This window comes from Ceratotherium simum, chromosome Y (assembly GCF_057802395.1).
Source record: "Ceratotherium simum simum isolate JZ-2026a chromosome Y, ASM5780239v1, whole genome shotgun sequence".
NCBI lineage: Eukaryota > Metazoa > Chordata > Mammalia > Perissodactyla > Rhinocerotidae > Ceratotherium > Ceratotherium simum.
This window is the reverse complement of record NC_141941.1, coordinates 1,776,889-1,802,131: the sequence shown is the minus strand read 5'-3', so window position 1 is coordinate 1,802,131 and position 25,243 is coordinate 1,776,889. Positions and strand designations below refer to the sequence as shown.

General features: G+C 45.7%; 1 protein-coding gene across 1 annotated transcript in view; it reads right to left on the bottom strand.

Annotated features, from left to right (window-relative positions):
• Positions 1–24,920, bottom strand: part of LOC147911602 (CD99 antigen-like) — a 42,052-nt gene extending 17,132 nt beyond the window's left edge. The window contains exons 1-7 of the mRNA XM_087427873.1: positions 24,764–24,920; positions 8,740–8,769; positions 7,686–7,733; positions 7,037–7,078; positions 5,066–5,131; positions 1,917–1,961; positions 899–958 (exon numbers count right to left, since the gene is read on the bottom strand). Of these exons, the coding sequence (XP_087283999.1) occupies positions 899–958; positions 1,917–1,961; positions 5,066–5,131; positions 7,037–7,078; positions 7,686–7,733; positions 8,740–8,769; positions 24,764–24,833 (361 nt within the window). The 5' untranslated portion in view covers positions 24,834–24,920. The remainder of the gene's footprint in view (positions 1–898; positions 959–1,916; positions 1,962–5,065; positions 5,132–7,036; positions 7,079–7,685; positions 7,734–8,739; positions 8,770–24,763) is intronic.
• Between the last annotated feature and the right edge of the window lie 323 nt (positions 24,921–25,243).

The following is a 25,243-nucleotide window of genomic DNA, read 5'->3' as shown; positions in this document are numbered from 1 at the left end:
CTGTGTCCTTAAGAATGATAAATATATAAAACAAGGGACCGCGGTCACATTTCTTTCTCCAAGACTATTCATCACAAAATTTAAGAACTTTTTCTCTAAGAACTTTAAGAACATTTTAAGACGATGCATTACACATTTAAGAATCCACATTTTAACACTGATCAAAACAGCACATAGATGTTAAAAATCTTTGCCCAAATAAATACCTCGTCTGCCAACAAAAATGCTTAAAACCAGGGATTTGGCTAGAAGCAACGTGACAGCGTGTCCCACAAATTTTTTTAGGGACACGAGATACCATCTTTGTCTTTTTTAAGTTTTTAAAGGAGTTCTTTTAATCTTTATTTTTCTTGTACCTTATAAGGAAAAGGTTTCTGAAAAAGGAGAAACGAGATAAACCATCTGTGCTTCCGTGTTGAGAATACAACAAATCTCAGAACCCACGGGGATCCACACTCACAGTTCCAACCTCATCATGTCTTTGCTCAAGAACAAAAGGGAACCCAAGATCCAGCAGAATGGGCTTTTGTCCCACGATCTGCTAGAGGAGAGGTCTTCTCACCACACACGGGGACGAGGTTGCCTGGGAGCCTGGGGACCAGACCATGGGGTCCACATGCCACCATTGGGGTTCACCAGGTGGCACACTTAGGGAGCAGGGTGGAACTTAAAATGCGGGTGATATTGGCACCCACTTGCTGGACATGTTGGGAAGAGGTCAACCAGCTATTTCAGCCGAGCTCCTGGAACAGGCAGGAGCCTGGCTGAAGTGCCCTCCACAGAGAACCACGCTTGGTGCCCGTATCTTTAGGATGATGGTGCAAATGCTAAGCATCAGGTCTTGACCACTGCATCCTCCGTTTCTCAACCCAAGATGTCAGAAACCAGGTGTACGTACCTTGCCTCTCCCCATTAGAAGCCTGGCCTCCATGGCCACCACTCTCAACGTGACCACCTCCTGCAAGAAAGCAACGAACCTTGTTGACAAATTGCACCAGGAAGATTTTTGGAAAAGGAAGACTCATAGCAAGGATGAGCTCATGTGACCTTCAGTTGTGAAGGTACCTTCACAGAAATGACCATGGGATGGACTGATGAGGCCATTTAATATCAGGGAGTCCTTTTCCATTGTTGAGTGGGGACGTCCCCACTGTGCTGACGCTGTCGTCTGCCTTGCTCCCATTTACCTGGAAAGGAGACTCTAACCTTCCTGCCAGGGTGGGCTCCGGGAGACCCAGTGAGTCCTGGATGCCCCAGGGATTCTATCCGCTGGGCTCAGGCAGAATCCCAGTCAGAGCCCCAGAGCCCCTCAGAGCTGTGGGGTGATCCATAGCCTGTTGGCTCCTGGGATATATAAATATGTATTAAGATAAACCATGTATAAATATAATAAATAAACATTCTAATTATTTTAAGTATATACTATTATCATTATTCTATATTTATTCACTTATTATATTTAAAGAGAGAGGCGGAAAAAATCTACTTTTCTAACTGTAACACTGGCAACAAGGGCCCTCTGAGCAAGTCCCATCTCTTCATTCTCGGGGCTGCGATTTCCACATTCATTACAGAATAGGAAACCACACACGCCATGAGCATTGCCAGAGAGTCACAGAAGAGATAGAGATCGGGTATAGGAGGAGATGTGTGAGAAGTGCCCTCCATCCACACGGGAAAAGAGAGGAGTTCCAGGAACTCTTAACACAGCTCCAAGGGACCAGCCTCTACGGGGGCAGGTCCCACGGTCCACACCCTGGACGCATCTGTACGTGGCAGAGCTCCGAGAGAGATTTCCCAACAGCTGGCTGTGATTTCGCCGAGGGCTAAGACTTTCGACCCTGCCGTGATTCTGGAGAGCATGACGGTAATTGGGGATGGAGAGAGAAAGGACACAAGTGTAGGGTTAACTTTACCTCCATCTGAAGCCCCATCAGCAAGGTCAGAATCGGAAAATCCACCTAGAAAGAAAAATACAGTGTCATCTGTCACATTGGAACTGTCGGGGGCGGGGGGTCTTGACATCTTGGAGTAAAGGAAAACACCAGTAGAATCAAAAGCAGATCTGGGGAGACCCACGAAGCTACTACTTCATGGGAAAAAGTCTTTCAAATATGCAATTACAGTGAATGCCCATTCTATTTTAAAACTCCTAAAATTGGCGTTACCAAAAACTCTGCTGCTAAGCCTGAAAAAGTCAACACCGAAAGAAATGGAAAGTGCTTGCCAATCTTTTGGATGAACATCAACATAACAAGCCCAAAGGGATTTATCTGGTTTAGACTTATTGCACTGATGGCCCTAGTTTTTCACCCGCCCCACTGGGGGTGGAATGTTCTCCCCAGCCCATGACTCTGGTCTCAGCCACGTGTCTTACTCTGGATACAGGACGTTAGCAAAATGGGAGACAAATGGATATTTTAAAAATAGCCTCTGTGGGGTTGGCCCCCTTGAGAATGGGTCCATATAAGGCTGGTGTAAGGATGTGGGGGATGCATGAGGAAGAGCCCACTCATCCCAGCTGGGACCACTCCAGACAAGTCAACCCCAGAAGACCCACTGGTGACCACAGGCCCACGAGAACTGGGCCAAGATCAGCCAAGTGCAACCCAGACTCATCAGATGTAACAATTTTTACAATTTTAAGCCACTAGGTTTGAGGATGGTTTGTTAGACAGCTATAGCTGACTGATTCATACCCAATTTAATCCATCAGCTTAATAAAGCCTACCATGATGAACTAGGGTTTATGCCATGAACACAAAGACGTATTTTATACAAAGACATCCTTCAATATAACTTGTCATATTCACGGGTTAAAAGAAAAAAAATATGACCATCTGTGTTGATGACCAAGGCACTTGGTGAAATTTAATATTAATTCCTGTTTGGAAAAGAAAGTGAACTAGAATAGAAAGACACTTCCTGAACTAAATATCTATCTTTTTTTTTAAAAAAAAGCAATTTCTTTTCTGTGAAGGTGAATCTCTTGGGGTTTTTGCCTCAAAGCCAGGCGTGACAAATATCTGCTCTCTTCTCTCATATTTAATGCTGTCCTGTGTTTTCTAGCCAAGGGAAAATGATACGAAAACAAGTAAACTGTAAAGAGAAGATATAAACATAAAAAAGAAAAAATCACTTGCAAATAATACGACAGTCTTCTTAGAAAAGATAAGAAATGAAGAGAAAAGTATTAAAAGTTAATAAGGGATCATCATTAAGTGGCTAGTTAGCAAAAATGTACAAGAGCTTTCTATAATAACAGAAATAAACAGAGACATAATGGACATAGAAACACATTCATAGAAACAAATAAAAACAGGCAAAAAAATTTGGAAATACATTTAAAGAAATCCTAAGGAGAAAGAGTCACATAGAATGAATTCAAAGGAAGAAGCTCAATTTTGCAAATGTGTCAGCCCTCTATAAATCAATTTGTAGTGGTGAACCATTCAAATGAAAACAAAAAGAGGGTTTCCTTTTTCCCAAGAGGGGACAGGGACCATGACAAAATGATTCTGAAGTTAAAAGGAAAAAATTAACAGCCACAGACAAACAGTGGAGCCACGTGAGCATAAAACACACCACAAAGGAAAGATGCCAAGTCTCACTTCTTGAAAAACACTGTTAGAAATATTCGAAGGCAAAAATAAGCGGGAAAATATTTTCACAATAAATGACTGAAAATAACATCCATAAAGAAATGAAGTAGGCTTATAAATCCATAAGAAAATGTTGGCTATCCTAAAGTATGAGAAAGAACAGAGCTCACAAGCCACCTACACACCAAAGAAAAACTATAGGTGGCCAATCGACGCAGTAAATTTTCTTTTAAGTATCAGAAATAAAGTCATGAAACTAGGACGAGTGGTTTCACCTTTTACATGATCTACAGTCACGCGTTGTGTAACGATGGGGTCACATTATGAGAAATGCATCTTTAGGCAACACTGTCATTGTGTGAACATCACAGAGTGTACTTACACACACCTAGATGATACAGCCCACTACACACCTAGGCTGTACGGTACTAATCCCATGGGACCACCATCATCCATGTGGTCCACCATGGACTGGAATGTTGTGACGCCACACACGGTTGTACTTGACAAAGACTTTCTGGTGGTAATAACCAGTACTGGTGATGGTGTGGAGAAATGGGCATTTGCACACACAGCTGGACAGAGGCAGGTAAATTGGTACAATTCTGAGGGCAATTTCGTAAAAACATGTCAAAAACTACAGAGGTGCTTACCCATAGTGACCTAAACAATTTGACTTCTAGAAATGTCTTTTAAGGAATTAAAAAAAGAGAGAGTTCAGATGGCTTAAATTTGCTTTCTAATTCATCATTCAGGAAAAACATGACATTTTCAAAATTAGAGATTAGTTATAATAGTATATAACTGCCATTAAAAGTTCTATGATAAAACTATTAAATGATATGAGAAAACATTTATGAAATACTAACAAGCAAAAAATAATGTTATGACAGTATGAACAAAACATGGACATTTTTACTTAAAACTTGTTTCATTTAAATTGATAGATACAATATTGGATAGAATAATAGCAAAATGTTGACAGTGGTAGACTAGGGACAATATTCATATTTTTCTGTGTTAAAAATTAAACAAATACACCCACTCAAAATCTGACGTTTCAACTCCAATTCCATTTGGTAGACCGGTGCTGGTCAGATTACTCTGAGAATATCATTATGATGTGTCAGAAAAAGGCAAAAAGCTTTAAAAAACAATAGCTTCTCTCTAGCAAATATACAACATGATATTTTCTCCATATTGATTCTATATATTCAAACACTTGCACTCAATTTTTTAAAGGTTCCCTAAAACCTTGGAAGTATAATCAGCAAATTAAAAATCAAATCTACACCAAAAATATCTTGTAAAACTGCCTTCCACTACTGGAAAATTGGCATGAGCTTGCACAGAGGGTCCACAGCGAGCACATGCGAATCTGAAATCATCTCTTCTCAGTGGATGTGGAAACCACTGTTCTCTGAGAAACACACAGAGGACGCTCAGGGATGGGGGCGTCTTACCAGATCCAGGCTGGCGGGGTTTTGGGTCAGGTTTCGGTTTGGCTGGATTGTGTGGCACTGGGTCATCTGTAAAAGATGAGAGTTGCAACGAGGAGCTATTTGCAGTAAAGGAAACAAAATACACGTTTGCATACAGATGGTTTACCAAACTGTTAGAAATTGGAGTGCGTCCTTTCTCACGGTGGGCATATCCGTACACACGGCCACCTGCTGGTTTCTTTCCATCATCACCCAGCTGGACTGCTTAACTTCATGTATTTTGAATAGAAACGAAAAGCAGATGTGAAAACCAGCTACAGAATTAGTGAGTCCCAGGCCAAAATGAAAATGCAGGGCCCTTTACTCAAACTGGATGAAGAATTTCAATATGGTGGCCACAGAGCACTCCATCAAGGATGGGGCTCCTTCTGAGTGTGTGACCGCACAGGTCCCACGCCCACGAAGCCAACCCTGGCGAGAGTACTCACAATTGCCTTCCATCACTCCAAAGACTATAAGATCTTTTAAACTATAAGTAAGCAAACAGATGAAAAACAGAAATCCCACAACAACAAGCAACAATAACACACCCATTCCCTAGGTTGTCATGGTAAAAACTAGGTCTACTTATCATTTAAAACAGATAAGCCTCTCTCATTCTCTCTTTGTGTGTGTGTGTTGTTTGCCCCAGGAAAGAAGAAACCTTTTTCATCTGCAACAAAGTTAGGTTTGTTAACTGATGAGACAAGAGTGACCACACCATGGTAACAATTGGATGGTGATTTGGGGGAAAAGTTCAAGGAAATTGTAGGTCTTTTGGATTGCAGATTGTCAGGAGGAAGGGGCAATTCAGTGACCGATATTTTTATGCTTTATGGATTTTTATGTGGATTACATTTTACATAAAAATATATTTTTATGGAGGACACTGGAGGGAAGAAGCAGAATCACAATCATCATAGTGGTTGCACAGTGTCATTCTTTTTATCTCCTCAGGCACAATGTTGAAATATTCTTGTTTCTATCTTGTCCCACTGTGGTCAGCGAGAACCCTCATCAGATGCTGATATTTTATAAAATTGTTTATTAGCAGAAAACCTTTCTTAAATGTATTTATCCTTCTGGTCCTACAACTTCTCCCAGAGCCTGTGTTCAGTTGGCATCTGATTATATTGATTCACCATTTGCCTGTCAATGAAAAGGACAAACTGTCTAGCCCTTTGCTTAACCATAACCATTCTGGTGGAAGATCGCCTTTTCTGAGGTCAAATGTAAGGGATGTTGGAAGTACAGCCATCTATTTTCTCAAAAGGAATGATAACCAGATGCTACTACTACAGAGTTCCAGGAATGGGAAAACCCATAGCTGTGTCCGTCGACATGAACAATGGAGTCACAGAGTCTACAACAGTGAAGTTCGATGTTGGCTGGTCAATATACTTAAGGAGCATGGGTTTGTGTTCATCCTACTTTATGAGTTCAAGGGTTATATTCCTGACTATTTAGAGTTCACAGGATGGAGGGAGAAACAAGATCTTCTAATTGGCAGTGGTTAATCGACCCTGTTAAACTGGATCCTGTGTTCAGTCTACACTGGCTTAGGGTCTTGGCACATTCTACAGAGCCAATCCTGACTCGGCCCTCAGAACCCACTCTCCCTGAATTCCCCTCATTTCCTCTTCATCTCTTCCTTCCTCTCTTCATAGCCCCCTGGACAATTTAATTAACATCTTGTCTTCTCTAACCCTACCAAGTGAAAAACCCTTTTCTGGGAATTCTGGATCATTCTCAGTTTCAGTTGAGTCTCTGCACTTTTACGACAGATAATAAATGTACAAAACTACGCTCTGTTGCTCTGTGTGTCTTTAAATGTGTAAATAAATGGAATCATGCTTTCACACACACAAAAAAGAGAGATGTCTCTTTGAAATGATAATAATTTGATGATAATAAGCAAGTCTGTCACATAGGAAATTAAAAAGAGCTACTCACGGTCTCCTCCTCCAAGAGCATCTTCTAAATTGAAGTCATCGTCTAAAGGAGGGAAACCGGTTGTTAATACCGAAGTTCTGGGTGAAACATGAAGAAGATGGCTTCTAAGCAGATGGAGAAATCCTGCATCCCCACGTCCCTCAACGCTCTGCTGAACATCAGTCTCACCAAGGTCTTGACAGGAAAACCAAATTCCTCAACAGTGATACGAGCTTCCTAACTCTGGGCATCAGTTTTACTCTGAGTGGCTAACCACCAATGGGTTGGACCCTTGGGCAATTCCATAATGTGTCTCTGATTCCTTTATTCGAAAGAGTCAGCGACCAATGGCTAGAATGTCCTAGAGCCTCCTAAAATTGTTTCTCTCAAGCAACGAATATCCAAGAACAGTAATGGACACTCAAACAAAAGCATCCAGGGATGCTGTCTCAATGACCAAAAGCATCTCGAAGAAGTGTCAGCACCCATTCTTAGAATAATCATTGGACTTGATAGTGTCGATGTCACAATGCAATTCAGATATTAACCAGACCATATCTGGAGGTCCAAATTACTCATCTTTATAGTTGTCTACATCTTGTCCAGCTCTTGGGGAAACTGAGGCACACAAGAATGATTTCTTGGCATACTATGAACATTTGCTTCTTACCAGCACTGGGATTTTTGGGGGGTGGAGTCTTGGGTTTCTTGTTATCTTCTAAAGAGAAAAGACATTTCAGTCAGTAAAACTCGCAGCTGGGAAACAGTCAATTCCCAAGGATGGTCCATTTCCTTACAAATAGTCGGGAGAATGTTTGAAGCATCACTTTTCCTGGTGGCGACTAGATTCTTGTGCCCACTAAAACCCACGTCAACAGGCACACAGGCTGATATTGGCCACGGTTTACACTGAGACGAAGAGCTCCCTCCCCCCTCATGATGTGGACAAGGCTGTGTGTGAAAGAGGAAGCCAGAAGAAGTTCAGCACAACAACGACGTGGAGAGCCTAAAATCTGTGCATGAGGAGAGACTTGGGACCCTTGGTTGAAATACTGTTCACATTTATTATGTGGAATACACTCACTCAGGACCATCCCTCTGGGAACCAAAGCATATTGACCTAAGGTCATAAGGCCAAAGACGCCTCCAAGTGCATCCTTCCCAGTGGCCAACAAGGGGTCCATCGTCATGAATAGGATTGTCTCCGTTGGTTCTTGGGACCACCACTACCCCCATGGTTTCGACTCAAGCCTTCTGCACTGGACCACAAGGAGTTAAAGAGATGTCCTGAGTTGAATACTGTGCCCCCTAATTTATGTCCACCAGGAACCTCAGAATGTGACCTTATTGAGAATAGGGTCTTTGCAAATGGCACTGGTTAAGTTAAGATGACGTCATAGTGGATTGGCACGGACCCTTAGAGGACTGGTGCCCTTAAAAGAAGAAGGAAATTTGAATACACAGAGACACAGACACAGAGGAGAAGCCACATGAAGACAGAAACAGAGACAGGAGGGATGTGGCCACCAGCCAAGGGACGGTGACCCTTGCTCCCTGAAACCAAGGGGTACCCACCGGACACAGCCCCTTCCCTAAGGGCCTGGCAACTCTGCTCGGCATTTGTGACCACCAAGGGTGTGCAAATTATTTCATCTTTAAATATATTCACTACGTTCCAATAAAATATTCATTGTACTTTAAAAAATGGTTTTAATAGTACTCACCAGCAAGGGCATCCGATAAATCAAGATCATCTAAAAGGAAAAGAGTCCAGTTAGAAATAAGGAAAATAAAAGTAAATTTGAAAAGTAGGAAAACAGTAAAAATAAAGAGAGGGAGCATGGTATTTTTCTGGATTTTATGTTGTTTGTGCTATTAGGCGGCTTTTAAAATGTATAAGGTGTGATTTCTCTTCTCATTCTAAATATTCACTTTCACGTCTAAAAGTAAGAATGTTAGTTCACATTTGAGACAACTGATGATCTTAGAGTTTAGCAGCAATGAAAATAGTGGGAAAACATGATAATTCCGCACACGCATTACTCTAAAAAAGCAGATCCTTTGAAATAGGTAACAATTTCCGATACACGATGGAAAAAACATGCAGAATAAATGCCTCCTTTTTATTAGCAACTTCTCCGTAATGATACAACCAAATATACTTCTTGGAGAAAAACCAGACAACCGAGAAAACCACATAAACGTTTTTAATCTCCTGGGAGCCAAAAGAATGGGGAATCTGCTGGTACCCCATTGTTCTCTCCTGTCGCTCCCGTTTTTACCAAAACAATTTCAGTACCATTTCTATGTGGCTATTTCTGATGGACTGGAGAAAAGCAAAATTAAGAAAATTTTTGAAAAGGCTAGTTGGACTGTTTGGTCAGCTGGAAGGAGAGAGATGGTGGGTGACGATAATTGTGGGAGTCCAGATCCAAAGGGAACACGTCTCACATCTTGGGACACTTAATGCTCCACAAACATCCCACGGGAGCCACCTGAATGTTGGAATGTGTTCAGTTCTAGGGAATGTCTCAGACAGGTGACAGTCTAGAATTCTCTCTTGTGCACGTGTGCGTATGTGTTTTTTGTGTGTACATACGTGACTGCATGGTTTGTATATGTGCATTTGTTAGATATGTGCATGTACGGTTTATGTGTGTGCACATGTGTAGATGTGTGTGGTTTGTATGTGTGCATATGTGAACACACTTGTGGTATGTGCAAGTGTGTACATGTAGTTTGTGTGTGTGCATATGTGTAGGTGTGTGTGGTTTGTATGTGTGCATACGTGAACACACTTGCGGTATGTGCAAGTGTGTACATGTAGTTTGTGCGTGTACATATGTGTAGGTGTGTGTGGTTTGTATGTGTGCATGTGAACACACTTGTGGTATGTGCAAGTGTGTACATGTAGTTTGTGCGTGTACATATGTGTAGGTGTGTGTGGTTTGTATGTGTGCATATGTGAAGGTATGTGTCGGGTGGTGTGTGCACATGTGTTCAGGTGTGTGTAGGTGTGCATGTGTGTAGACGTGTACACATGGTTGGTGTGTACCTGCATGTAGATGTGACTACATATGGTTTGCGGTGTATGTTTGTGTGTGTGGTTGTGTGTTTCCACGCATGTATTAGGGATGGGCAGGCAGCAGCAGAGGCTCTGGGGCACAGCCCACACTGAACCCTCACCCGCACCCACAGTGGGGCTGCTTTCACAATCTCAGAGCCCTGACACGATGGTTTCTGCACCTGCAGTGATGCCAGACCAAAAAAACAAAAAAATGCAGTTACAGGTCTTCCTGCACACGTGGCAGACTTTCCCGAGGCGCAGATGGGGCTTTCATCAGTCCCAAAGACCCCAGTGGGGAGCAGAGAGGGCTCTTCGAATGCTAAAAACCAACTGCATCACACCGGAACATGCAATACAGATTTACAGGAATTCTCCCAATTCCTGTGATTTCAGGCTCATAAAGAGAGGATGATGACGGATGGAACCACCAAGGAAAAGAAACAAAACAGAAAGATGTCTTTATATGGACTCACATATGTATGTGTGTGCATGTGTGTGTGACCATGTGCACGTCTGCATTGCATGAGAGCATGTACATCTATGTGTGTGCATGTGCTCTGCATGCGAGCATGCATGTGTATGCAAATGCGTTGCATGGAAGTATGTGTGTGCACATTGCATGAGAGCATGTCTGTGCATGCATGTGTTACATGTGTGTGCATTGCATGTGTGTGCAACGTATGTGAGCATGTGTGTATGTATGTGTGTGCATGTGTCTGTCTGGCTGCTTGATAACACCGTGTCCAGGGCCTGATGCCCGTCCAGCACAGCTCGTCCCCTCCTGTCCTCGCCATCGCCTCCTCTTATTCTGCACGCCTGCACCCTGGGTTCATCATAGCTACTGACCTGGAACCCACTCTCACTAAAACGCTGCCTCCTCTCCCAGCCCAACCAGCCCTTCCAGGGGCCCCACACACTATGAGGAGGTCACAGCTCACCTCAGTGCCCTCCACGGACCCCCAAATGGCCCTGACACAACCTGATAATAGCAGACACAACAGGGATGGAGGGCAGACCCTCCAACCACCCCCAAGACCCCCCCACCCCACCGTGGCCTGCCTCTGTCTGCATGGCTCCCCTCTAGAGCCCCCTTCTTCAGACCATGGTGAACCTCACCATCTGGTCCCCAAAGCCAACCCCAGAGCCCACTGCTCCCTGGATCCCAAGGTCAGCCAACGGGGGTCCAGGGCTGGTGTGAAAGTGGACAGAAAAAATAAAACTGTGCCCCCTCTTGCCTGCCACCCCAGCCCCCTCCCCCCCACCCCAAGAGAATTCCATCTCTCCTGCAGCAAGAGCTTTTGGCTTCCTGCCTGATGTCTGGGCTGGCCACACTCAAGATCACTGTGCGACGAGGAACCCTCACAAGAGACCCCCTCTCAGCTGGGACGATTCCACCTCGGATCCCATCTCTCAGGACTCTCCCTGCCCCCTGGGGGACCCACCTTCCTGGATACGGAGCCCCACCCTCACCATTCGCTCCTCAAGTGACTGCAAAACCCTGGTGAGCAGTACCCGGGAATGTTCCCTATACGCCGCCCCATAGAAACTAGGGGGAAGGGGAGGCGGCCAGCTCTCGGTTTCATGAAGCAAAGGACCCCCTTAATCATAAACAAGCACTCAACTCCGGGAGCCTTCCTGTACTGCACATACCTGGTGGCCAGGTTTCCCAGGTATGTGCACAGGTGTGCACAAAGGATGCAAATACATTCTGCTTTCGGCTGAAACCCCCACAGGAAACCCAATGATTCCACACCATGTAGCTTGACCAGCTGAAAACTCCTCCTCATCTATTGCTAATGTAATCTAGCTAACTGGTCCACCAGTCCCAAGCCAGCAGTTATGACTCTGTGGTCATGGGCAGGGGCTCCCAGCTCTGGGCAGAAGCCCGTCTGCGCCTGCTGCTCCCGCACTGACAAACGTGGAGAAAACTCCCCCCATGGGGCTGTGATGTGCTGCCACATGGACCAGGAGCCTGGGGGCATCCGGGGGCCAGTGTTGGACATCGAGGCATGACCAAGGTTCCCAGTAAATGTGCACTCAGCCCGTCTGTCAGCAGAAACTCGGAGAGCCTCTGTGGTTTCCACCGGCTCCCTCAAAGCCGCAGATGTTCCGGGAGCAGGCAGTGAGTCATGCAGGGCGAGGCCACTGCCCCGACAAAGGGACGGCCTGAGTCACCACCAATAGCACACTCCCTTCTGATCCCAGCTGTTTTACTTTGTGATTCAGACCAGTCATCCTGAGATCCAGACGAGCCGCCTGAAGTCCCCAAGGGCAGCCGGGGCCTTTGGGCCCCCTGGGGAATGTGAACCCAGCTTCAACCGTGTCACAAACCTGCTCACCCCACAAACACTGCTGGAAGCCAGAACGGGGCTGCTCTCAAATTCTATTCATACAGGCATACGGGTGCACAAATAAAGACTAGCTGGGAAATATTTATGATGATAAACTGTGGAAATTATAAACTATATAATCTATACAGGGAACCTATAAATTATGTAAATAAAATAGAAAGAAAAATAGAAAATATAGTTTCAATGATAAATGACAGAAAGTAAAAATTATATGATGTATACTTTATACATAAAACTTTTAAATTATATAAATAAAAAATAAAATAGAAATAAAACATAGAAATAACAGAAAAGAAATAAAATAAAAATAAAATAATAAGTTATAGAATTTACAAATTCTATAATCTACAATTTATACACAGGATTGATAAATTCTATAATCTATAATTTATATATACAATTTATATATATATAATTCTATATTCTATAATCTATAATTTGTACATAGAATTTATAAATTCTATAAATAAATACACAAAATTAAAATAGAAATAAATCATAGAAATAAAATTAGAACATAAATGAAATATATTTATAATAAACTATAGAAATGACAAATTATATAATTTATAATGTACATATAGAATTTATACATTATATAAATAAAGTAGAAATAAGTTATAGAAATAAAACAAGAATGTTTATAATAATAAATTATGGAAATTGAATAATTATACATAATTATAAACTACATAATTTATAATTTACCCAACTTATAAATTATATAAATAAGTATGCATAAATAAAGTAGAAATTGCATTATAGAAATAAAATTAGAATAGAAACTCTTGATGTGGGGTCCCCTGCATATGGACTATTCTAGTGCAAAGGCCCTTGTAGACAGAGGACGCGGGAGGGGGATCCTCAAATTCTCCAGGTGAGGAGGGACCCTGATGGCAAAAGCTGATGGTGATTGCTGTTTCAGTTTATTTTATTTCTAAATATTTGAAACACCCTTATTTTTCTGTAGCTAGGAATGAACTCCTTCAGAGATATTTTTGCCCATTCTCAGGACGTATAATTTAACATTCTGGCTCATAGACTTTTAGCGTCATCATCTTTTCCAAAATACTGCAGTCCTGGGTCCATGTGCACAGGAATTCGCGTCAAGGAGTGAATTTTCTGGTGCAAAAAACTCTGGGGACTTCACGCTGAACTTTGCCAAGTTTTGGAAAAAGCCAGAGAACCTCCTGAAACTGTGGGCTGGGCTCAGTGTGGCGTGGACCAGAGGATTTGGGGCTTTGGGGAGTGTCTTGACATGAGTATAGCCATGTTTGGCTGCTCCATTGACCTACAGCCACCAGCACAAACAGAAATACCAAGCTGCTTTCTGTGTGGTGGGAACTGGCCCTTCCCCCACAGAGAGAGTTGCAAGTTGTAACATTTCAAGGCTCTTGGAGCGTCCTAGCACGGGATGGACTGGCCATCTGGGCCGGGCTAGGACGATAACCAAAGAGAACTATGCACGTACACAACTACTGGGCTGGGACGTTAGCCAGGGGGCTCAGTGCACATACGCCACTGATAACCATTTTGTGCATGGAAACACTAAATGCTTGCTCTGCAAACTCTGTAATTGCTTACTCTGAAAATCACTGATGGTATAAAAACTGCTGGAAACTGAGCCCCGGTGAGAGTTCCACCTGTGGAAGGGACACCTTGCCCAGGACGTGTGATCCTTGCCCAGCCGCGTCGATTGACAGGGCTCTCCCGGCAGTGGGGCGTGGATGTTGTGAGTAACTGATTTGATGTGAAGTAATTGATTTGATATGAAGTAATTGATTTGATGTGTTCTCTTTTCGGTCAACCTGGTGTTTCTCTTTCTGGTTGATTTGTGTCATTTCTCTTCAGCTGATGTGGGCGTTTTCCCTTTCCAGTCGGGCTGATGTTTTTTTTCCCTCTTAATATTTGACCTATTTGGATCTGTTTGCAGACTGTTGCCTTTACTATCCTCTATATAATAAAATATACCTTCGGTCCATTTGTTTGGAGTGGAAAGTGTCTTTTACGTCTCCGATCGAATCCCCGAACCTCTCATAACAGGGAGTCACCCCAGGGATGCCTCTGCAAACAGATTCCTGGCTCCCCCTCCTAAAGGCTCTGATTGAGTGGGTTGGGGCCAGGCCTGAGAACCGGCATTTCTAACTATCTCCCGGGGGATGCTGACCAGTCAGCCCAGGGACCCCTCCTTGGGGACCCACTGGACGGCTCATGAGGTGGGATAGGATGGCGGGGACAGCCCGGGACCCTGCCCTCTCTCACCCCTGCTGCAGAGTGCTGGGTCCACGATCCCAGCAAACCCAGTCTCTCTCGTTTGGGAAACTGAGGCATTGCACTCCGGAAGGCAAGCCCAGAATCTGAATGAGAGCCTCAACTCCATTTCCAACCTCATCTCCAACCACCTCCCCACCTGCACTCCCTCCAAACTGCCCACTGCCCTGCCCATTCGGGCTGGCCCCAAATCACCCGTCACACGGTCCCAAACTTTATCAGATCATGAGACCTTTCTGTCTCCGGAAACTGGCCCGGGGCCCAAAAATAGACTCGACAGTTTTGTTTATCAACCACAGCCGATTCTCATCATTGGTGACGGTAACATTCTGAGAGTTTCCCGGAAACGCTGAATTCACTAATATTCAATCGCTGCTCCTAAGAGAAATACAGGGCTAGGTTCCTGCAGCCTAGGGTCACATTTTCATCAGTCAATCAATATGTAACCTAGTTGACGTGTGTTTCTGTTTAAAGGCACCTGATTGAATCTGTATTGTGGGTTCATCAATATTGAACTTCTCGCCAACAGCACTGTAACTCATGCCCAGAGGAAGCTCATCACACACACGCGTTTTCTCCGTAAGGCACATCGAAGCCTTTTTCTGCTCAGGGACACAAGACAGCTCTTTGGCCCAACACCTGGGGGCCGTTTTAGACAGCAAAATCTCCAACCAAAAGTACAAAAACGCAAAAACGTGGCACTAAATAGACCACAAAAAGGATGCTTGTTGACAGTCTGAGAGCTGAAAGGCAACTCAAATTTTTTGCCACTCTGCGTGTCGGTGAACGTGGAGAGTATTGATTTGGGAGTCATAAATAAATTTCAGCAAGGAGGCAAATTCACAAATATGGAATCTATGAATACTGGGGATGGACTGTACTTCACTTCAAACAACTTAACCACAGTACTTCCTGGGGTGTCCAATAGATGTCACCATGTGTCCCTCGAAAATTTACAATCACCCCAGCATCCTGTGAATGAGTTTCAAGGCCCTGGGAGTCACACAGTTTGAGCACCTCAGCCCTCCACTGGGATCCTCTATGTGGCCATAAATGCCTTCTTTCCATACCAGGAAAACTCCTATTCATGCCTCAAAGCCCTGAGAAAATGCTGCCTCCTCTTGGAAGCCCTCCGTCCACCCTCCCAGCCACATTGAAGCATTTTTCCACAGGCAATTGTTATGCATATTACTGTTTGAGAAGCATGACTGCAGATCTTGGTTCTCAACTCTGGCTGCACATTACAATCACCCAGGGAGATTTCACAAGGCTAGATGCTCAAGGGGTACACCAGGCCAATTAAATCAGAAACTTTGGGGGCTGGAACCCAGTTACCACAGGATGCCAATGCGTGGCCAGCTTTGCATACACCCCTGCTATAGATTTTTACTTGCTTAATATGGCTTGTCCCTTCCCTCCCACGCCTGCTGCCTTGGTCCAGACTCTGTTAACAGCCTCGGTTCCTCCAACCTGCTCTCCACACTGCTGACCACAGAGGGGTCTTCTGCAGGTAGGCGAGAATGTGCAACTGTCTGCTTAAAACCCTCCAGGTGAGTTTAAAATCCACATCCTGGCAACGGAGGCCGCCCATCAGGTAGCCCCTGCAGTTCTGGCTTTCTCTAGTATGACGTCCTATTCCTGGAAACTCGGTGATCAGGGAGGTCCTCGCCTGTGAGGAGCCCTCTTTGACCCCCAAGGGGTAGCGTGGTCCCTGCTTCTCTTTAGGACACTGCACCAAAAAGGGTGCACCTTGGTTACCACTCTCCAGGCAGAGACGAGAGAATGGGGATCAGGTATTTCTTGTCTGGGCCCCTAGCAAACAGCGAGGAATGTACACATACTGCTTAAAATTCAACCTGTGCTGGCTGAAGGCATGTGTGAGACAGCCAGTGGCTCTGTGTGTGGATAGACTGATGGGTGGGTGGTTGGACGGGTGGGTGGATGGATAGATAGTAGGCAGGTACACAAATAAAGATACCTAAAAGAAAAAGGTAGATGCTAATTCTAAATAAATGATGGAGGATAGATGAAGCATGGATCAATGGATGGACTGATGGATGGGTGGATGGTGGATGGATAGATAGATGGATGGATGGTGGATGGATAGATAAATGGATGGATGGATGGGTGGACAGGTGGCTGAGCAGGTAGACAGCTGGGCAGATAGATGGATGGATCGACTCATGGATACATAAGTAGATGGATGGATGGGTGGATGGATGGATAGATGGTTGGACAGATGGATGGACGGGTGGGTGGGTGGATGAGTGGATGAATAGATGGATGGATGGATGGATCGTGGATAGATGGATAAATAGACGGATAAATAGACGGGCAGGTGGATAGATGAACTGATGGATAGATGAATGGATGAACAGATGGATGGATGGGTAAGTGGAGGAACAGATGGACAGACAGGTGGATGGATGAATGGATGGGTGAATGGATGGACGTGTCAATGGATAGATGAGTGGGTAGATGAACTGATGAATAGATGGATGGATGGTTGAGTGGATGAGCTGATGGATGGGTAGGCATCAAGTTAGAGCATGGACACCATGAAATGAAAGAGGCCTCAGTGACTGATCTTAGAAAGATTCACTACCATGATTCCGGGGACTTGTCTTCCACGCTGAGTTGAGTTTCGCTAAAGACAAGACATTCTCCTCCCCTGTCAAGCCACATTACCAGTAGAGGCAGCTCTCCCTCCAGGATCCACAGAACCACACTTGGAGAACTGGGTGCTGCCTACACATGCGCCTGCCAATGCCCAGCCCAGTGGCCTCAAGGCCCACATCTTGCTATCCAATATAAATCAGATTACACAGGTAGGCCTGGGTACGAGTGATTTGTCTAAGTTCCCAGGAGATCGTGCTGTGGGGCCAGTGCTGAGCACCTCAGATCCGGGCCTTCAGAAGCCACTGAAGGGTTACTGACCAGGTCTGCATTTCGAACCATCACCCAAGCATCAGGACAGAGAACAGGGGAGGGAGAAAGGCACGAAGAGGAGCAGCTCTGAGACTGGCATCTTCTTGACCTGGGCCCTGGAGAGCTGGTTTAATATAATCAGTTTCCTTTGCAATCCTATGTATTTTATCTTGTGCATAAAAAAAAAATATTGTTCTGAGAGGGAGCCCCAGGCCTCCACAAAGAGCTCAAGGAGTCCAGGGAAGAAACTAGTTAAGGGTCTCGCATGTGTCTGGAAGGATGTCAGGGGTGGGGGTGTGGGTCTCAAAAAAAAAAAAAAAGCAGAAATGGAGAAAGGAGCATGGGTAGAGAAAGATTCAGAATAATGAGATTGTGTGTGCCTCCAACTGGAAACCGCTTGAGATAGGCTGCTGCAGCCATCTATCAATCATCTATCTATCTATCTATCTATGTATCTAACACCTAATTATCTATCATCTATCCATGAATCATCTATCTATTTATCTATCAATCTATCTCATCTATCTTTATTATCTATCATCTATCCATGAATCATCTATCTATTTATCTATCAATCTATCTCATCTATCTTTATTATCTATCATCTATCACCTATTTATCAATCATCTGTCATTCATCTATCATCTATCTACGTACCATCTGTCTTTACCATCTATCCATCTTGTATCTATCTATCTATCTATCTATCATCATCTATCCTCTATGCATCATCCATGCATCTATCTATCTATCTATCTATCTATCTATCTATCTATCTATCTATCATCTATCTATCACAACCAGCCAGGCCACTGGTCCTTAAGTAACCTCCTCAGCAGGGAGGTCCCCGCCCTCATCTTTCACGCAGCCCTCCATCCCAGATCGCCGAGAGACAACTGTGCACAACCATCTCCCCCTCACTCTGAGACCCATTCAAACCCTTTCCTCTTCCTGCTATATCACGTTGTGTTAAATACCTAAGAATTCTCCTTACTATATCCGTTCATCCGGTGAGGTACATTTTGTGCTGAGTACGTGGCAAAGGGCCCCGTCTCAACGCACCTTTAGACCTGAACGCATGCCCTTCTCCAAAAGAAGAGAGCTAACAAGAGAAGTTGACTGGCAATATTTGGGTTCTTCAACATTTGCAAAATCTATATGGCTCCAAGTCCCTGTGCCATGAATACAACGTAATCTATTCATCCTTTGTCCATGAGTACCCCGCATCCCCTGTGTTCTTGTGGAAATGTATGCATCTTCCGCTCTGCCCGCACCCCTTCCAGATCCATGCTCACCAGAGCACCATCAGGGCCCGGGGAGGTTCTGGCTGTGCAGAAACAAGGAGAAGAAACCGGAATTCTCCGGCTACATTGTCTCAGGATGAGTAATGCCTTCCAAGCACCGGAATGTAACAGCAGATCTCGCACTTCAGCTGCCTTCTCAGGAAGGGTGGTTAACTCAAGGAATTAAAATGAATTCTTTTTTCAAAAGCACCCTCGGAGCAATCATCTATGATCTATCCTCTATCCATCATCCATCTCTCTTGCAAACGTTGCTGGTAAACTTCTCAAAAACTAAGGGATCCTGCCAAAAACTTCAAAATCAAGAAAGCAAAGTGATTTCAAGGGCTTTCGATTTGCAAAAGCTTTCAAACTCTTTGCGCTGCCATCCACAGAAACCGACACGTTTTACATCAAGGCCCCGTCCTCCCAGACAGAGGAAGCGTGAACAAACCCTCACCGACGCTGACTTAGCACGGCTTGTTCGGAACACGCTGATGTTTTCCACTCTAATCGACTTAATTTTCCTCTTTTCAATGCTGCTGGCTGCACACCAAATTCACCGCCCATCAATGGGTCTCAACTTGCCATTAGAGAAACACCGGTTTGAGGGCTTGCCTGTAACTCTGGGGGGAGGGAAAAGGAAGTTTCTGGTTTCTTGTTTAGGGGAGACTACACGAGGGATGGTGGCAACACTGAGTCATTCTAAAACAACGGCAAAACACACCCATATATGCCATCCTCCCCAAACTGGAGAGATCAGCCACACAAAGACTAACAACAGGAAACTCAAGAAAAAGAACTCATCTGGTCCCTAGGGATGTGAAAAATACTGTTAACTATGCAAATACAGATAAAATTGTTGGTTAGTTACCATCTTTCACCCAAGAGATTGGCACAAACAAAAAGGAACATCCAGCGTTGGACAGCCCACCAGCACTGCCTGTAACCACATTCAGAAACAAGATGGTGTCATCAAGTTGGACCAACAATTTGTGTGTCCTACAGAGCCTGGCAATTCTCCCAGGAGGAGGGGAATGTAGCAAAATGGTCACAGCTGTTAACTCTGATGGAAACGTGTGTCTGTTCAATGCGTCTCTAGTAAGGTTTCAGGGCGAATATAAATTAAAAATAAGAGTCCTGTTGAAAATTAGAGAGTTCTCACCTCTCCACGTCCCTTCTTTCCCTGAATTTCTTTCTCTGTCCTTTTCAACTGTATGTAAATCTTTTTAATGGCTAAATGAGCCTCGTGAAAATACGTCTATCATGGGTTGTACTCACTTAGCTGCATAAATGCGTGAAATCTCGTTCTGTCTTTGCAATCTTCACAGGCTGCCTGCGATGCTCATGACATTCTGGTGTCATGCTATTTCAATAATAAAATTGTCTTCTCTCCCTTCTACCTTTGGGAGTGGTTTTCTGGGTTGGGAGAGGATTTGGCATTTAATTATAATTCCCCAGCACCTTTCCTATTCCATTGACGAGTCTCCCATAAGTAACACCTACCTCGAAAGCGTTGGCATGACTTGTTTCATTAAGTTCATGTTGATTATAATGCTGGCTGGCAGTTAATAACTTTCAAGTACGTGTCTTTCTCTGAGGCTTGGAAAATGGCCCCTCTGTCTGCAGAAAATATTTCTCAAACACTCCATGATCAATCCCAAGAATTGGCAAAGGAGATCACAGAGCAATCTCTATTGATTCCCTGGGGGCAGACACCCAGATATTAGAACAAACCACACGAGGAAGACTCAGGAAAAGTCTTATGCCCCGTGTCTCTCTCCAGCCTCCAAGAGGGCCAGGCACCTTGTAAGATGCTCCTCAAGTATCTGAATGATTCAACGTAGAGCCAGAATGCTGAGTGATTTTGAGCCTCCAAAGACACATCAGTCTTACTTCTAACCCCATCTATTAGTCATAAATAACATGATTCTTTTCCCCTCAAAGAAGCCGTTGTGATGGGAACATCTCAGTCAGAATAAACACCATGAGTTCCATGTGTGTGGTAGTCAGTCTCCTTCAGGGGGAAAACATCAGCTGGAAAGAATTCCAGATATCGTCCACGCAATCCTGGTGTGACTCCTACATGTTGAGTTGGTGCAACTCCTCCATGAGCTGCATCCTTTCTAAATGGGAGCAGGCAACTAGCATATCATCTAGATGAAGAGACCTGTTTCCCCTCCTCTCCCAAATCAAATATTTTAATATCTCAAGATGCCAAAAAAAAGTGTTAAAGAGTCATTGGAGAAAAGGGAACCCTCATACTCTGCTGGTGGGAATGCAAACTGGTGCAGCCTCTATGGAAAATATTATGGAGATTTCTCAAAAAATTAAAAATAGAAATACTATATGACCCAGATATCCCATACTGGGTCTTTATCCAAAGAACATGAACTCACCTACACAAAGAGGTTTATGCACCCCTGTATTCATTGCAGCATTATTCACTATAGCCAAGACGTGGAAGCAACCCAAGTGCCCATCAACGGATGAACGGATGAAGAAGATGGGATGTATATATATACAATGGAATACTACTCAGCCATAAAAAAGACAAAATCATCCCATTTGCAACAACATGGATGGACCTTGAGGGTATGATATTAAGCGAAATAAGGCAGACAGAGAAAGACAAACACTGCAAGATTTCACTCACATTCGGGAGATAAACAAACACACAGACAAAGAGAATAGATTAGTGGTCACTAGAGGGGGGCGGGCACAAGGGTTAAAGGGACACATTTATATGGTGACTGACAAAGAATAATGTACAACTGAAATTTCACAATGTTATAAACTATTATGACCCCAATAAAATAAAATTAAAAAAAAAAAGTGTTGAAGCATCATAAACAGAGAACGTAGAAAGATACAAAGTCCAGGGACAAATGCAAACGCAATTAACTCTGATCAGAGCCAACCCTGCGGGCGGTCAATGAAGGCAAACAGGCCTTTCCTCTGCCAGGGAGGCAGAAACAGGCACCCATTGGGCAGAGATGAGAGCCATCAGGAAACTGGAAAAATCAAGCCCACACTCGCCTCAATGGGGGCAAGGAAATCCCAGAGAGACGTGTTGCCCAAGAGACCTCGGTTGGGTAGGCGTCCGAGTTCTCCAACAGTGCCAGCTGCTCTGCAGACGCCCAAAACAAAACCACCCTTCCGACGATTCCGTGTGGGCTCCTGTATTCAGCATCCTCCTGGACCCATGTCACACCCATCCCTCACTTAGGTCTCCCTGAAATTTTAGAGTCTGGGGTGTGATTATTCTAACTGGAGAAAGAAGACTGAATCCACATATCCAGCTACCAACAGCCTTTCAGTCTTACACAAATTCCAGGATTTTTCATCCTCAGCACTAATGACATGTGGGGCTGGACTATTCTCTGATGTGGGGCCATCCTGTTCACTGTAGGGTGTTGGTCTCCACCCACCAGATGCCTGGGGCATCCTCACCCAGTGGGACAACCAGAAATGTCTCCGGGCATTTCCAAGTGTCCCCTACTAGGGAGCCCTGTTCCATCTAGGGTTGAAGTTGCCTCTTTCCTTCTCAGCCTCTCCTCTCTCCATCCCTCACTGTTCCATGGGAAGTTTCTGAAGAAACCTGGAAACACTGGGGCCTAGGGTTCCACGGACTCTGAAATTAGGCCAGCACTACGAGAACCAAACTGAAGATCTGTCCCCTGGCTCAATGGACTTTTGTAGCCAGAAGGGAAACCAAGCCAAACGCATTTTTCTATGAGATGGTATGTTCTGAGCTTCCCCAACTTGAAAGCAAACTTTCCTCATAAAACCCCTTTTGTATCTTTGGAACAGCCTGTTCCTGCCCCTGACCCCAGAAGGATCCGGGAGGGAAGTGCTGTGGAGGGGGTGCCCTCAAGGAAATCACCAAGTACTGAAGCCCGCTCCTTGATCTGCTCTTTTGGGGTGAAGCTGGCTCCCCTCGCCTCTCTGCCCCCAACTCCGTGCTCCCCCCCAGCTGGCTGCCACCAGATCTTCAACATCACCTTACTGAATACATCAACAATCTTAGAGTTGCTGAGTACAATCTGCATAGAAATTGGGCAATTCCACGCTAACACTGTTGGGGGTTTTCTAAACGTTACAAAATGACTTGTTTGAGGCCCAAAGAATATTAGGCTGCCCCAATGCGGAATCCCACATCTGCCGGCAAAACCATGTCGAGAGAGAGTTCAAAACCCAGCCAAGCCCTCACACTCATGAAGAATTACCACCTTGCCCCCACCCCCCGGAGTTCTAGAATTAACGCGACCAGCATCATTCTTGTGGCCCTGTGTCCTACTTAGATAATTCTCATCCCCCAGTAGATGGCACATCCTTGGGCACCCAGAACCACTTTTGATCCCTTTCCCCAGGGCCCTGCACACAGTAGGCTCCCGGTGAGGAATGAATCCACGCAGAATGAACGAACGCATAGCCAAAGGGATCCAAGAAAAATCCTTTGAAAGCAGGTGCCATTCGAACAAATGCAGCAGGAAAAAACTCAATGACGGAATCATTTCTGTTGCAGCGGCCGGGCAGGATGAGAAGGACATTTAGGAAGGAAAGAAAGAAACCCAAGAGGAAAACCACTTCAGGCCCACCTCAGAACGCACCATTAGGAGGCTACCTGGGGGCACACTTGAAAACTGGAAGCTAAGTTAGCAAATCCTCCCCCACAAAACCAGGGGACAGGACTCAAAAAAAACCCTCTAGTGCTGAGAACCAAATTTCCAGGCTGCAACTAGGGGCCTTCTCTGTTCTGTTTCTCACTCCTAAAATGTGTCCACCACCCAGCAGACCAGCCCTGCAACTCCACTCCCGGCCAGGCTGGTCCCCTTAAAAGTCTGGCCGTATTAACGATGCAAAAAATAACAGACCGTTAATTAGAGAAAGCGTTATAAAAAGTCACACCCAGCGTGATCTCGTTTGTTTTTTTATAATTATTTTTTCCTCCCCAAAGCCCCAGTACATAGCTGCACACGCTGGTTGCAGCTCCCAGCTTTGCTTTTAAAAGGAGAGAAACACAAGATTTCATTTTAAAAACAGAAAAAAGCACAGTAAACGGAAACAGCCCAGTTCAGTGATGAGTGCGGGCGATCACTGAGGTTTTGACACTTTTTCTTTGTTTTCCGAACTATCTACTCGGACACCCTGACTGCTGCAAACACGTTTCTTTTTGCTGTGTCGCGCCTCACCGGAGCCGGGCGCACAGCGCGCCCTGAGGTCGCCGCGGCACGGGCACACAGAGTGTTTTTGAACGTTTCTAGGGCTCTAAGTTTTCTCTAACTTTCCCGTCCCCTCCCCCCGGGTTCAGGCTCCCGAGCCGAGTCCAAATTTAGGCCGAGGACGCAGGGCGTGGCTCCGGGAGGCCGCTCGCGGCGGCCACGGCGCGAGCCAGAACAAGACCCGGGTCCCCGCGCCCCGGAGTACCCCTGGGGGGGACCCGGGGAGGCTGCGAGAGCGCAAACGCATGCTCGGGAACCGCAATAAAGCCCCCCGGGTGGGGAGATCGAAAGCCACCCCTCCGCGGGTCCCTCCGACTTTAAGAGTTTGTGATTCTGAATGCGAACGTTGACATTTCACCTCTGGAGTGAGTCCAGACCGGCCCCGGAAGAAAGTTGGAGGAAAGGCAGTGCGGCCGCCTCCTTGGGGCGTTGCCCACCCGTTGGCACAGCGCCTGCCGTCCTCCGGGGAGGAGGGCCCGGGGTCCCCGGTGCGTCCCTCTCGATGCGCTCCCTCCCACAGCCCGGTGCGCTCCCCAAGGTGCGCCCCTCCCTGCGGTCCCCAAGTGGGTCTCCTGGCCCGGCCCGCGCCCCTCATGCCCACTGCCACGGCCCCGCCGCTCGCTCACCCTGGGAGGACACCAGAATGCTGAACAGGCCGACCAGCAGCAGCAGCGCGAGGGCAGCCCGGCGCGCCATGGTGCGCCCGGAGCCGCGCACGGACAGTCTCAGAAGTGGCGGCGGCGGGAGGGACCCCCACCTCGGGCGGGGCCCGCGGCAGGAGGGGTGGGGCCTGTTGCCCCGCCCCAGCCTGCGCTCGCCCCGCCTGCGGCCGCCCCCACCCCCGAGGCCCGGGGGAGACCTGAGGGCGGGCGCCCGGGGAGCTGTGGAGGGGGCGGAGCGGGAGAGGGGCCCGGGTCACCCAGGGCGGCCTCGGCGGGGTGCAATGAAACCTCCTCCTGTCTCGGAAAAGTGGGGGGTGGGGTGTCCCGCCCCTAACGAGAACCCCAGGACTACCCCGAAAGTAGCAAATAGAACCCGTTTTCTGTTTGGAAAAGCACGGGGGGCCCCTTGCCCCGGAATAGAAGCTCCAGCACGGCCCGGATGGG